Source organism: Halichoerus grypus, chromosome 14 (assembly GCF_964656455.1).
Source record: "Halichoerus grypus chromosome 14, mHalGry1.hap1.1, whole genome shotgun sequence".
Lineage (NCBI taxonomy): Eukaryota > Metazoa > Chordata > Mammalia > Carnivora > Phocidae > Halichoerus > Halichoerus grypus.
This window is the reverse complement of record NC_135725.1, coordinates 29,813,022-29,826,832: the sequence shown is the minus strand read 5'-3', so window position 1 is coordinate 29,826,832 and position 13,811 is coordinate 29,813,022. Positions and strand designations below refer to the sequence as shown.

Below are 13,811 nucleotides of genomic sequence, written 5' to 3'. Positions count from 1 at the left end.
AGAGTCCATATATAATATATGAACCAGGAATTTAAAATGAAACCTAAGGGGCACTTGGGTGGCTCAGTCATTAAGCATCTGCCTTCGGCTCAGGTCATGATCCAGGGGTGCTGGGATCGAGCCCTATATCGGACTCCCTGTTCTGTGGGAAGCCTGCTTCTCCCTCTACCGCTCCCCCTGCTTGTGTCCCCTCTCTCACTGTGTCTCTGTCAAATAAATAAAATCTTTAAAAAATAAAAATAAAAAATAAATAAAATGAAACCTCAGACATGGTTCCTCACTTCAGAGAGCTCACAATTAGATTGAGGAAATAGCTCACATATGTAAGTAATGGAGATAAAAATTTTGTAATTAATTTTTTTAGTGATTTCTTTTTTTTTATTTTAAAATTTTAAAGATTTATTTATTTATTTATTTTAGAGCAAGAGCGTGCATGAGAGGGACAGAGGGAGAGAATCTTAAGCAGACTCCCCACTGAGTGTGGAGCTTAACACAGGGCTCAGTCCCACGACCCTGATATCATGACCTGAACTGAAATCAAGAGTCGGACGTTTAACCAACTGAGCCACTCAGGCGCCCCTTTAGTGATCTCTTTTTACCAGTCAAAATTTAAAGTATATTATCCCAAAGTAAGCTTTAGCATTGAGTCTAATTTATGTAATAATATATGTGCCAAATCTAATGCTTGTGGCCACCTCCCCGTCCCCCCATGTATGAGCTAAAATGCCCTGCCCTGCAGGAAGATTCTGAGTTGGAAAAAGACTTGTGCCTTCAAATTGAGGGTCGGAAAGTCCCAGGCAAACTTCATTGGAGATTGAGGATGACTTACTTAGAGGGATGCCAGTGAAATTCTTGAACTCCAAGTTTCTTTCTTTTTTTTTTTTTTTTTAAGATTTTATTTATTTGAGAGAGAGAGAGATAACAAGAGAGAGAGCATAAGCAAGGAGGAGAGGGTTCAGAAGCAGGCTTCCCATGGAGCAGGGAGCCCCACATGGGGCTCAATCCCAGGACCCTGGGATCATGACCTGAGCCGAAGGCAGACGCTGAACGACTGAGCCACCCGGGCACCCCTGGAACTCCAAGTTTCTAGAACAGTTTGCTTGTAAGAAAGAGGAGGAGAGGACGAGGCTAGTAAAATACTTCTGCAACTCTAGAACTGAGAAAACATTGGAACAACATGTATGAACTTTGAGAGAAAGGATCTACCCACCAAAAGTCATATACATAGTAAATGTCAGGGCAGAAAACAAGAAACTATTGGAAATGCAAGGAATACCAATGGTGGACCCAGAATGCTAAAGAATCTACCTGAAGTAACTCTACCAGATAAAGATGGAAGCGTCATGTAGTTCTGAGGATAAAAGAAGACAGTGAAAATAGGAAGCAAATGCAGTTTTATAGGAAACCTGTACAGTATTGTAAACACTTAAGTCTAAATGGGTGGAGTTAGTAAAAATCTTGCTCTGCCTTTTCCCCAGTTTCAGTCCATTTCCCAGCCCCATCCCCCACACACTTCTTTATGGTCATTTCAGTGGATTTGCAGGAAGCAGATGAGGTCAAAAGCATGTGTTCAATCTAATGTCCTGATTTAGAAAATCTGTTTTAAAAATGCTATACTTGTTACCACAAAGGTTGCTGTGAAGTTGTTTGTTCAGTGCTCTTACTGCAAACAATAGAAACTAGCTATGGCAGATTTAAGCCAAAAAGAATTCATGGATGGGGTATTGGATGACTCTCGGGATCCTTGGGAAGGCTGGAGAACCAGGCTCAGTTAATTGGAGAGAAATTGTACAAAACTTCACAGTGACAGCACTATATCTTCATTTAGAAATAAACTGCCTTTTTCTTCTCTTTTCAAATGTAGGTTATATATTTGGGGAGAGCTCCAGAAGAAGCATATAGAATACTAATGTGTGGAGATACATCCTTTATTCCTTTCAGGTAAATATAAGAATGATATGGTAGATTCATTCAATCAGGCCCTTGCCAGAAATATCTTGGTATAGTTGTTTCTGGGGGGAAAAAAGGAAAGACCTGGTAAGTAGTCATTTTAGAGTGGGTACAAATAACACCACAGATCTAGGTTGCTCAACAGTGACACTATTGACATTTTGTTGGGGGGGCTGTCCTGTGTGTTGCATCCCCGGCTTCTGCCTACTGGTTGCCAGTGACACCTCCACCTCCACGAAATTAGTTGTGGAAACCAGAATGTCTCTAGACATTGCCAGATGTCCCTCGTGGCAGTGAATCATTTCTCTGTGAGAACCTCTGCCACTCATGGAAGCTGTACTTTGTAATCAGACGAAGTCCTGGAATTCTGGTACTCAGAGCTACCACTGAGGAGTTTGGGTCCTGAAGAGTTAAGAAGTAAGTTTTCCTGATAACCAGGAGTTAATTTCAGTGGCTTAAAGGAACCTCTTCGTCCTAGTAATATGCCAGCAGAGACAGTGGGTGAGGTTGCTAATGTAGCACCACTACTAGAAAAACCAAATAGCTGTGTCGTAGAGGATGTATAGAAGTGATGTCCATCTGTAAACGGATGATAGCCTCATCCTCAGCTCAAACTTACCAGGTGATTGTGTTGAAGATACTTTGAAAAAGCATGTGTTCTTAAGTTCTAAAAGTTTCTCTACCTGTTTCTCAAAATCCTTGACTTAGCTATGCAATCAAAATATTGTATGGCACTTAACGTGTAATAAACATGTGAAATAATTTTACGGATTGCATACTGTGTTGATAATTTCAAGTACTGCATTATTCTTCCACTCATAAGTTAGTAGTTTTTAGTATTGGTGCATATGCCTTGAATGCCTGATGTTGAAGGTACGGCCTTGCTTTTAAAACGTAAGCTTGTGAATTTGACTTCATTGTAGACGGGCTTTGGGATGGGTCTCCCATTGAACTTAGGCATAATCTTCTTCAGTAACTGTACGACTGTCCATGGACTTACTCTATAAATTGATACTTGTTTCAGTTCTATATTGCACTGAAAACTGTATATTAAGTGATTTAGCAAATTAGAAGAATTACTTTGAACCCAGTCCTACCATCTTTCTTTCTAGTGCAAGGCTTATGTGAGGTCTTTTGTTATTTGAGATGGATAGGAGGAGATGAAGATTATTTTCTAAACTGGAGAGTGCTCTACTTTTCTTCTCAACCTGTAATGTAACAGCAACCATATACTTCCTTTAGAAGAAATGCTTGTATCTGTAGTCTATGAGTCACAGGAACATTGGTATACAGTGTTAATTTTGTTGTAGAGTTCTTTATATTGGTATTCCTTTATAATAGTGCCATTCTTAAAGTTCATAACATAAGGTCCTGAAATACAATAAGCACCCACATTTCACATATCCAAGTAAGGATCCACGGAACACTGTTGATGTAAAAGAGAATTTGCATTAATTTAAATGCAAAGGCCAAAAATAGAATAAATGTTGCTTTTTTGCCATACCTGTGTTTAAGATTATTGAAGTTTGGCACTGAGAAATGAAGTTAGTTACTTCTGGTCCCAGGAGTAAAGTTAGTAATTCTCTAAAAAACAGGACTTCGCTAGAAACAGCTCAAGTTTGTAAAATTTGAATCTTTATAGTCCTAGATGCCAGATATTTGATGTATCTAAAGTATTGTTTCTCCAAGTATGGCCTGTGAATTAGTGTCAGTCTGTGAACTTTTTGTTATCAGCTGTGATAAGTATATTTATAAGAATAATTTGGGCTTGTATTTGATGTGTTTTTTCCTTCTATTTTTCTAGTAATTCATTTTTATTTGTAAATAAAATAAAAAATATTTACATATTTTTATTAAATAGAAAGTATTTTTTATTTACAGAAATTATTATTATTTTTGAGTATGTAATAATACAGTACTATTGTATTTTATACTTACTGCATTTTACAAAAGTATCAGCCTGTGCAGATTTAAAAATCTGGTGCTTCACCACATTTTACTGTTCTTTTAAACTTACTAATAAGAAAGTAGGTCAATCAGAATTAATAAAGCTTGATAATATTTTTTTAAGCTTGATAATATTTTGAAAGAAATTGCGTTGTAGTCTTTTATCCTTGCCACTTTAAGTACGTAGAATAAATATATGCACTTCAAGTGCACAGTATAAATATAGCTGTTAACAAGAATAGCATTTATTTGCAGTTAAACTTTTTATGCTCCGTAGCAATATTTAGATTTAATTCAACTTAGATATAATTCTTTAAGCACTGAGTTTACATGTTTGTATATACATATATATGATTTCTTAATGGATTGTATCAATATTTCTCTGCCATCTAAATGAAAATACAATATAAAATGTAGTTCAGTATTTTTTTGATACCTTAGTGTTATTGTTAGGAAGAGCATATACTGCTGTTCTTTGGTATTACCTGTAATACTCCTTTGCTTCTTAGTTGATTTTTTTGCGGGGGCGAGGGAAGGGGGCCTCTGCTTTCTGTTTTCTTGGGAGATAGTATTGTATAGTTTTTATAGCTTGATTATTGACGTCAGACCAGGGGGAGTTTGACCCTCAGTTCTGCCACTAACATCTCTATGGTTCTTTGCGAATGTGAGCCTTGGTCTCCTACTCCATAAGTGGGAATGACAGTAGGATCTCCCTAATGGGGTATGAGGATTAAGTAACATCCTGCATATAAAACACCTAGTATAGTGCCTGTCCTTAACTAACATTTATTGGACATTCATATTTTTGTTTTTTTTCAATTGATGTGTGTCTTCATACAGCTAAAAGAAACTTACTAATGTCATGTATATGTAACTACCATCCAGTTCAAGGTACAAACACTGCCAGCAATCCTAAGGATTCCCTTCAGCCCCTTTCTAGTCAGTAACCACCTCCCAAGTAACCACTACTTCTACCACATCAGTTTTTCTTGCCTTTGAACTTCATATGAACGGAGTCATACAGAGTAGGCATTTTGGAGAGTTGGGACCTAGCTTTTTAAATACATAATGCCTGGGGCGCCTGGGTGGCTAAGTCGGTTAAGCGGCTGCCTTCGGCTCAGGTCATGATCCCAGAGTCCTGGGATCGAGCCCCACGTCAGGCTCCCTGCTCAGTGGAGAGCCTGCTTCTCCCTCTCCCTCTGCCTGCCTCTCTGCCTACTTGTGCTCTCTCTCTCTGTCAAATAAATAAAATCTTTAAAAAATAAAAATAAAAAAAAATACATACATAATGCCTGTGAGATTTATCCATGTTGTGGCAAGTATCAGTAGTTCATCTTTTTTTTATTGCTTTTGTAGCATTCCATTCTATGAACATATCACAGTTTATTTGCTCTTAGTCCTTTTGATGGATCCTTGTGTTATTTGCAGTTTTTGGCTATTACGCATACAAGCTGCTACAAAAGCTGTTATTCTTAAAACCAGTGTTTGACATTGTTTTGCAGTTTCTCAGCAATGCTCTTTCATTGATTCTCATCTGCCTTATTTATTTATTTATTTATTTATTTAAAAGATTTTATTTTTAAGTAATCTCCACACCCAATTCGGGGCTCGAATGTACAATCCTGAGACCAAGAGTCGCATGCTCCATCGACTGAGCCAGCCAGGCATGCCCTCATCTGCTTTTCTAAGTTGTTTTGTTTTGTTTTTTTCTTTCTTTTTCTTTTTTATTTTATTTCGTTTTATTTTATTTATCTGTTAGAGAGAGCACAAGCACGGGGAGCTACAGGTAGGGGAAGACACAGGCTCTCTGCTGAGCAAGGAGCCCGATGTAGGACTTGATCCCAGGACCCTGGGATTATGACCTGAGCTGAAGGCAGATAGATGCTTAACAGACTGAGCCACCCAGGCGCCCGCTCTTCTAAGTTTGTTAAATGTTCTTAGTGACAAGTACCCCATCTCCCCCGCCCCAGCCTTACATCCAGATTCATAGCTGCTATTCTGCTGTTTTGAAGAAGCCTGATTGCTTGGGTAGAAGGAAGGTTGTGTGGGTGTGTTTAAAGTTGGAGGTGTTAAGAAATAAACATCATGAGTAAAGAAAGATTTTTGTTGTCTATTCAGGTAGTATAATGTATGAGGCAGAACTTTAGCTGAGCCCAGATTAAAGCTTGTGGAATCATCATTGACTAGAGCAGGGCTTGGCCCATTGTAGGTTCTCAAAAAATATGCATTGAATAAATGTATCAAGTTATCACAAAGACTGAATCAACATGCCTTTAACTTGACTGGGGAGGAATTATCAGTAGGTTAAGAAGATAATAAAAGTAACTGAAGAGACATGGTAAAAACACAGGGATGTAATTTGAGAGTTCACCGTATTTCCACTGATAATTTTTTTTAAAAGATTTATTTATTTGAGAGAGCATGTGCAAGCACGGGGGAGGGGCAGAGGGAGAGGCAGAGAATCTCAAGCAGACTCTACACTGAGCAGGGAACCTGACACAGGGCTCAATCAATCCCAGGACCCTGAGATCATGACCTGAGCCGAAATCAAGAGTCGGCTGCTTAACCAACTGAGCCATCCAGGTGCCCCTCCGCTGACAATTTGGGGTTTGGTTTAGGCTAAATTCATTTCCCTACCATAGGTTCTCTTTCTAAAAATGTTCTTTATTCCTTGAAAAAATTATTCCTATAAAACATATGTTTTGTGTTGATTCTATAGGTCAGTGGTTCTTAAACTTAAGCATACATCACAATCACCTGGAGGACCTATTAGAACAAAAATTACCTGGCCCACCCGTAGAACTTCTGACTCAGTTTGGGGTGGAGCCTGGGAATTGGCATTTCTAACAAGATCGGGTGATGCCTATGCTGCTTGACCAGGGACCACACTGGGAACTATTGTGGGTCATTTTGTTTTTCTCCTTTCTGAATATTGCCAATGAACTCTTGGTAAAATCATTTTCTAAGCTGCATAGAGAGCTTTTCTAGCTTTTAGAAGAGAGTGGCTTTTTAAATTCAGAAGCTTACAGGAAAAAATGGTGTGTTTTAAGACTTTGTGTGCAGTCCTATGAAGGCTAACATATAACTTACCTCAGTAATTCTAACCGATTTGGACAGTAATGTCTAAAACTATTTTAAGTAAAAAGGATGTCCTTTTCCTCCTTGTTCATGTTGCTATAAACGTGTGTATTCTAAAGATTTGTGTAAGTTGAAATTTTAAAATGTGCTGTTTAGGGGCGCCTGGGTGGCTCAGTCATTAAGCGTCTGCCTTCGGCTCAGGTCATGATCCCAGGGTCCTGGGATCGAGCCCCACATCGGGCTCCCTGCTCTGCGGGAAGCCTGCTTCTCCCTCTCCCACTCTCCCTGCTTGTGTTCCCTCTCTCGCTGTCTCTCTCTCTGTCAAATAAATAAAATCTTAAAAAAAATGTGCTGTTTAATTTTTCAGGTAAGTAATATTACAATGGGAAAACCCAACCAAGGCAGGCAATTAATGATGATGGCTTCGGTAGCAGCCTGGTTCCACCAAGGGACCAAATAAGGACCATTCAGAGAGTCACAGTTCTTTGGCATTTCTAGAATGATCACAATTCAATTAATTTTTATCTTGCCTAGTTCCAAACATTTTCACTTTGTAATGGCTCAGGGTAGCTGGAAAGGAGAAGCAGGTGGGAGTGGAGGATGGCTTTATTTTTCTGGACAAAATCCTAACTGACATTAAGAGATTTGTGGTAAGATTACTGATAGCCGTTGATGCGGTATTGGGCGGAGTTGTCTGTAAACTAATTTAAACTGCCCAGGAGTACTAAAGGTGGTTGACCCCTTAGTTCCTGTGGTTTTCTTGGTACCCTACTCTTCTAAGAATCAGAGAGAAGTTACTCATGTTAACTTGTTAAAGATTGTGAAAGCATAATGAGAAGAGCAGACTGTTTTTTAACTTGCATCTAGTATTACATATTACCTTGATTTCCCAATATTTTCTTCCTACATGGATGGACATATACCTACAACACATACTTACACTTGCATGCATATATATGTAAATACAGAATCAAAAAGAAGTCTTTCCTGGTAACAGTTTAATATGGTATTTTCCAGTTTGAAGAAAAAATGCAATGCCTTGCCCTTTTGTGGGGAGGGGAACATTTTACTGATTAGAATTCGAGAAAAAACTTTTGAAGCCTAGCCATCAAGGCCGGAAATGATCTTGGGAGATCATTTGAAATTTAGAAAGTGCTTATTATTGATCCACATATATAAAACAGTATCTGCTGGAATAGGTAGAAACTGCAGTGAAATTTATAACAGTGACTTATCTTTGACTTAAAAACAAAAAAGCAAGATTTTTTTTTTTGAGCCTGGTCCTGATTTTGTGGTTTGATTTTAAATTCTGGTCAGCTCTGTCTTGAGGCAAGTATACTACAGAAAATTAAATTAACTGAGCTATATATTTCAATACTTTTGGGATTTCAGAGATGCTGCCTATGGAAGTTGCAATTTCTACATTACACTTCTCGACTGTTTTCATGCAGTAAAGAAGGTAAGTGATTCGTAGGATGCGCCCAGTGTTGAGTTGGAAAACTACAGTTCCCAGGAAGTCTAGGCCTTCCACAAAGATCTTCCAAGATGTGTATGATGTCAGTGATACCCCATTTCCCCACTAATGTTAGAATGATGCCAAACCAGAAAAGTTTTTCTGAATCTGAGTGTTTCTCTGAATGAGTTGGGAGAAAAGCCACTTGAACAACAGAGGACAATAAGAGATAGTTATATAATTAGGTGCTAAATCCAGACTTGCTTTGAGTGTGTTGTGATTTCAAAGAAAAAGTAAATAGATTACTGGTTTCCAAGTTCTCTTTGATTTGTGTATTTTATGTGTCCAATCAATATCCACCAATCCTAATTACAATGGACATTTCTAGAACACAGTAACTGATACAAACACTTCGTTTTGTATCTTCAAGCATTCAATTTTTAGTTCAACAGAAGAATTTGTATAGCCCATTAGTTTGTTACTAGGTTTCATATAAGACTAAGTAGGGCACCACTGCTTTGTCAAGGCTATTTAAAAATAACTCCTGTGTTTTATAACCAGGGCTGCCTGCTGTCTTTGACTCCTAGGGGCACCTTTCATGTCATGGTCCCCTGGAGTTCTGTGACGCAGCAGACTCTGGTTATAACACTCACTCCCTCAGGTATGTGTCTTGAATGTCAGGGCAGCACAAGAAACAAGAATTGCAAATCAGTTGTCCATGGATCAAATAGGCCTTCAACAACATCTCAAGTTTTATGTGACTTGTATTTTCAGAGGCAAAAGGAACCTGGGTTTACTTTCTTGTGTAATGAAACACGGTGGCTTTCTGAGAATTTTGAGAACTAAGTTGTATACAAATTCAGAGATTAACTAGTATACCTTTTGCCTAGTATTAGGCAACAAGGTATGGAACTTAATGTTTTTTGGGGTTTGAGTGCAGTGACTGATGGAACTGGTCGGGTTTGTTGCCATAGGTTTTGAGGCAGCTCCATCAGGCCTCAGGTTAGGCAGGTAACGTGCAGAAGGAGTGCTCAAGAGATGGAGGGAGAGCAAATGTAAATGAACCCCTTCCAATTGCAGTTACAGTTCCTGCCAGATGGGCCCCTAGGAACTGTTAATGTAGGCAGGCATACTTGTCCTGATCCTAGGGCTCCCTTCTGTCCTTTAAAAGGAGAGGTGAAAAACTTAGAGAGCCTTAGAAATGGTCAACTGTAACATTCTATAGAGGTTTCCATTGTTATTTCTCAGCTTAGGTTTTTTTTTTTTTTTATCAGATATTACATCCAAAGTCTAATTAATTAGCAGGAACTATAGGCCAAGATTGCTTTTCTCACTCTATAATCTTATTCGGCAGCTTCTGATTTCCAGTTTAAACATTTTTTTGTTGGTAGCTGATTTGGAATATTACTACATATATAAAACATTTATAAATATAATTGTGACTTAATTTTAATGAGGCTTCTAATAGGCTCTCCTTATGAATAGAAATTGCCTATAAACTACATTTTACTGTATCATTCTGTTAGGAACATCTCTATTTCAAATGGCATGATATATATTGAGTGTTTTGAATTCAAAGAAATATAATTCATCACGGTCTTGGAATTAGAATTTAAATAGCTATATTTTTAAAAATGGGGCTTTTTGTTTGGTATTGTAGCCTTATATTTCATTCGTATTTCAGTAGGTTAAATTTTGAAAGCTGAGTTTATAGAGTCACCCCTTATGAACCAAGAATACCTTGCTGATCAAGAATTATTGCTTATGCACAGAGATGGAAAGTACAGCATAGAGAATGTAGTCAGTAGTAGTGTATAATAACATTGTATGGTGACCGCTGGTGACTACATGTATTGTGGTGAGCACTGAGTAATGTGTAGAATTGTCAAATCATTATGTTGGACACCTGAAACTAATAAAACATTGTATGTCAACTGTACTTCAATTAAAAAAAAATTCTTGCTTACATACTGCTTGGCTCGAGGATCATCGAGCAGGGACAGTGCTTCTCAGGGGCCACCAGCTCATCTTTGTCTCAGAAAGTAGATACTCTACTTATTTTGCTTAGTATGATCTGCCCACTGCAACTCAGAGTGAGGCCACAGAACAGAAATCATACGGTTTTTCTTTTTATTGAAAGAAGAATTTTCTCAAAATTTTGAATTTTGTAGTATCAGGAACATTTAATCTTTTAATTCAAATTCAAAAGAATTTGAAAGTGAAAATATTTACAAAGTGGTGGGATTTGCTTAAGATAAGCTAACCTATAGTTTCTTCTTCTTTTAAATTTATTTAGGGATCATTGCTTGGGCATTATATTTGAAGGCTGAGTGGTGTTCATCTACTAAATTTAGTAGGATTACTTTGAAAACTTGGTTATTTAGCTCTGCATGGATAGGATGACTGATGAAGGAAAGTTAAAAAAATCAAATCTCATTAAAATAAATACTGTTATAACTAATTTTCCAGATAATGGAAACACTTAAAACACATAGTCCACCTTCTTTGAAAACTAGTCAGTGGAACAAAATCTAAATATAATAATATTCTTTTGGGGTATCTCCTGAAGTTTTTAGTTAGGAAATTGGATTGGAAATTGTTTTCTTATTTACATCTTTATTCTTAAAAGCTTTCCTTTGGATTTTAGGCAATGCAGTATGACTTCCTTAATTTCAACTCATTTAACCTTGATGAATATGAACACTATGAAGTAAGTTTTCAAGGATATCACTTTTAACTCCTTTATTCATGTTTTACTTACAGAGATAATATTCTTTTTTAAAGAAGTGAACAATTTAGATGTGTATAGAGTAAAAAAAATTTCAAGTCTTTATCCTCTTACCCCCAGTTCTGCAGTTCCAGTTCTTAGTGGTGATTTCTGCATTTGATGCATCTTCTCAGAATGCATGAATGTGCTTATGGGCATTTTTCTTTAATTTTTTTTTTTTTTTTTTAGTATTGATGATTTTCATATAGTGAGTAAATGAGGAAATCATAAAACCCTTAGCATAGGATCTGATGAGATGAATACATAGTCATCATACATCTAATTACCTCTGGAAAATATGTTTTTATCATAACCTTTTGTTTGTATGAAGTCAAGACACTATTGGTTGCAAGTTACAGAAAGTAAATAGAAATGGCTTAAATAAAAAAGGAAAATTTATTGACTTACATAAATAAAAAGTCCAGGAGCAGGTGGAACTTCATGCATGACCAGATTAATGTACTCCAGTACTTACCAGAAATTGGGCTTAAGCTCCCCAGTAGTGATAGAGATGGCAACCAGCAGCTTTGATTTATTCGCTCAGCAAACTCATCAGAAAAGACTCAAAGGTTCCTTATTGGCCTGCCTTAGATGTGTCCCCAGCCCTAAACCAGACTGTGGTTCTGATGAGGGTGGTTGGTGGGTGGGCCATCTCGGTAGTTGGAGTGGAGTGCTGGGATCAGCCTCATCAAGCCACACAGACAAGGAGAGAGAGAAGAAAGTCCAGGAAGGCAAAGCAATAGATGTCCTCTACATTTTCGAATGTAGTGTATTTGTTTTTTAAAGAATAAGTAATTTGGTTCTACCATTCTACCCTTTAAAGAGTAAGATGCTATGCTAACGGTCTCTTCCCCAAGAATACCTGTGGAATCTTGTCTTTTCGTCCTACTCTGGTTATCTTGAGCAGACATTCTCACTCATAATGGAGGGATTCCACAGACAGCACCTCATGCAGCAGTATCTGGAATCCTCGGATGACTGTCCTTTCACAATCGATTGCTAGAGTAACTATTATTTTAAACTGTTAGGTAAAACTGAACTGTTTTATTAGTTACGATTAGTCACTACTGTGACGTACAAAGATCTAAAGCATAGCTCAAGATTGATTCATTTGGCCAACTGTTTCTTCTCTGTAATAGGAGTACATTTCTGAAGTACAATGTATATTTAATTTGCATCTTAAACTAGTAAATATAACTTAATACCATTATTTTTGTGCTTGTCCTCATAAAATTAAACTAAACTAAAATATACTTTCTCTTTTTAGGCAACTAAAACTAGTAAGAATGCCAGTTGGTGTCCTTCAGTGGAGCAGAGTGATGTCTTTATATGTTACTAAGGAGTAATATAGGTGCTAATTAGTTTCCCTCTCACTAATGCAGAAATTGCAATGTTGCGGAGAGTAGCAGGGTTGCCCACAAAAGCTGTTTACTTTCAGTGAAACTGCATTGAGACACAAGGAACTGTTTAGGTAGCTACAGACCATGGGTCTGTATTTAAAATTTTGGATTAGTGTCTTTCATTGATTCCATGATGCCCATTTTTTCCCATTTTAACTTCTCTGAATTCAGGATCCATCTTAAAATCTGTGATGTCTGCGATTCAATGAAATCTAATCACAGGATTCTCATTAAAAACTCCAGATTTCTGGTTTCATTTCAAAATTGGAATATCTGGGCACGTTCTCATTCCTACTTAGGCCTTTTAGTATGGAACATGGTCTCATTAATTTCCCTTCACTGATAATTAAGTCAAGTAAATTGGATTTGGATTTCCTGACTGGCCAGCAGATATTCAGGCAGCAGTTTATTTTTCCTTGTTCTTGGGTGCACATATGTTATGTATACCCCAATTGTAAAGCTAATTGATCTTGTTTTTATTGCTAGTTCTCTCCTTCTCCACTATCAAGTGTCTTCTACTTCCTGCTTAAGTCTTTGTATATCCATTTCTATTATTGTTAAAGTTTAGCTATATTTATCTTACAATAATTGTTATGGTAACTTAGTTGAAAGGACTTAACAGGAAGTAAAGTGTTTTAAATTTCAGTCTATATTCATGTTTTTTCCTAGAGATCTACTGTGATCTTACTGTACTTGTAATTTCAAATTTCCTGGTGCAGATTTCTCATTGACCCTCTTACTAAATAGCTAACAAAATGATGGAAGTGTGTCTCTAGAAGTAAGGTGTAAATATGGAGAAATCAAGAATTTTGTTTTTTTCCCTTTGTTGAAGGAGTCAAGATTGCTCATATTGGAAGCCAGTTAGTCATTCAGGAAAATAGGGAAGTTTCTGGATTCCCTCATAGTAAAACAACTTTGCTTTCTTATTAAGTAGCAGCAGCCATATGAGAATTTACGTGGATAAAATAACCAAAATACTTAGGTATATTTTAGGTAGCAGCAGTCAGCTCTATTTTCCAAAGGCTGACTACCCTAGAAAACAAATACTGTTCTAAGAACAGTGATTAGGACCAGGGGAAGTTAACTAACTGTTCCCTGGGAATATTCATAGGAGGCTAAATTTTAGTTTCCTGTCTCCTGGTCATTTATAAACAGTTTTTGTGCTAAAGAAAATGGATTTGAAGTCCTTCAGACACTCAGTATTGAGAAGGGATGT

General features: G+C 37.2%; 1 protein-coding gene across 13 annotated transcripts in view; it reads left to right on the top strand.

Moving 5' to 3' along the window:
- The window catches only part of CDC14B (cell division cycle 14B), a 108,691-nt gene that overhangs the window by 70,898 nt on the left and 23,982 nt on the right, over positions 1-13,811 (top strand). For all 13 annotated transcript variants that reach the window (XR_013443924.1, XM_036074720.2, XM_036074717.2 and 10 more), the window contains 3 exons: positions 1,865-1,941; positions 8,368-8,434; positions 11,076-11,138. Coding sequence is in view for 12 of the 13 variants with exons in the window: in XM_036074720.2 (XP_035930613.1) it covers positions 1,865-1,941; positions 8,368-8,434; positions 11,076-11,138 (207 nt within the window). In the remaining variant the exon portion in view is untranslated. The remainder of the gene's footprint in view (positions 1-1,864; positions 1,942-8,367; positions 8,435-11,075; positions 11,139-13,811) is intronic.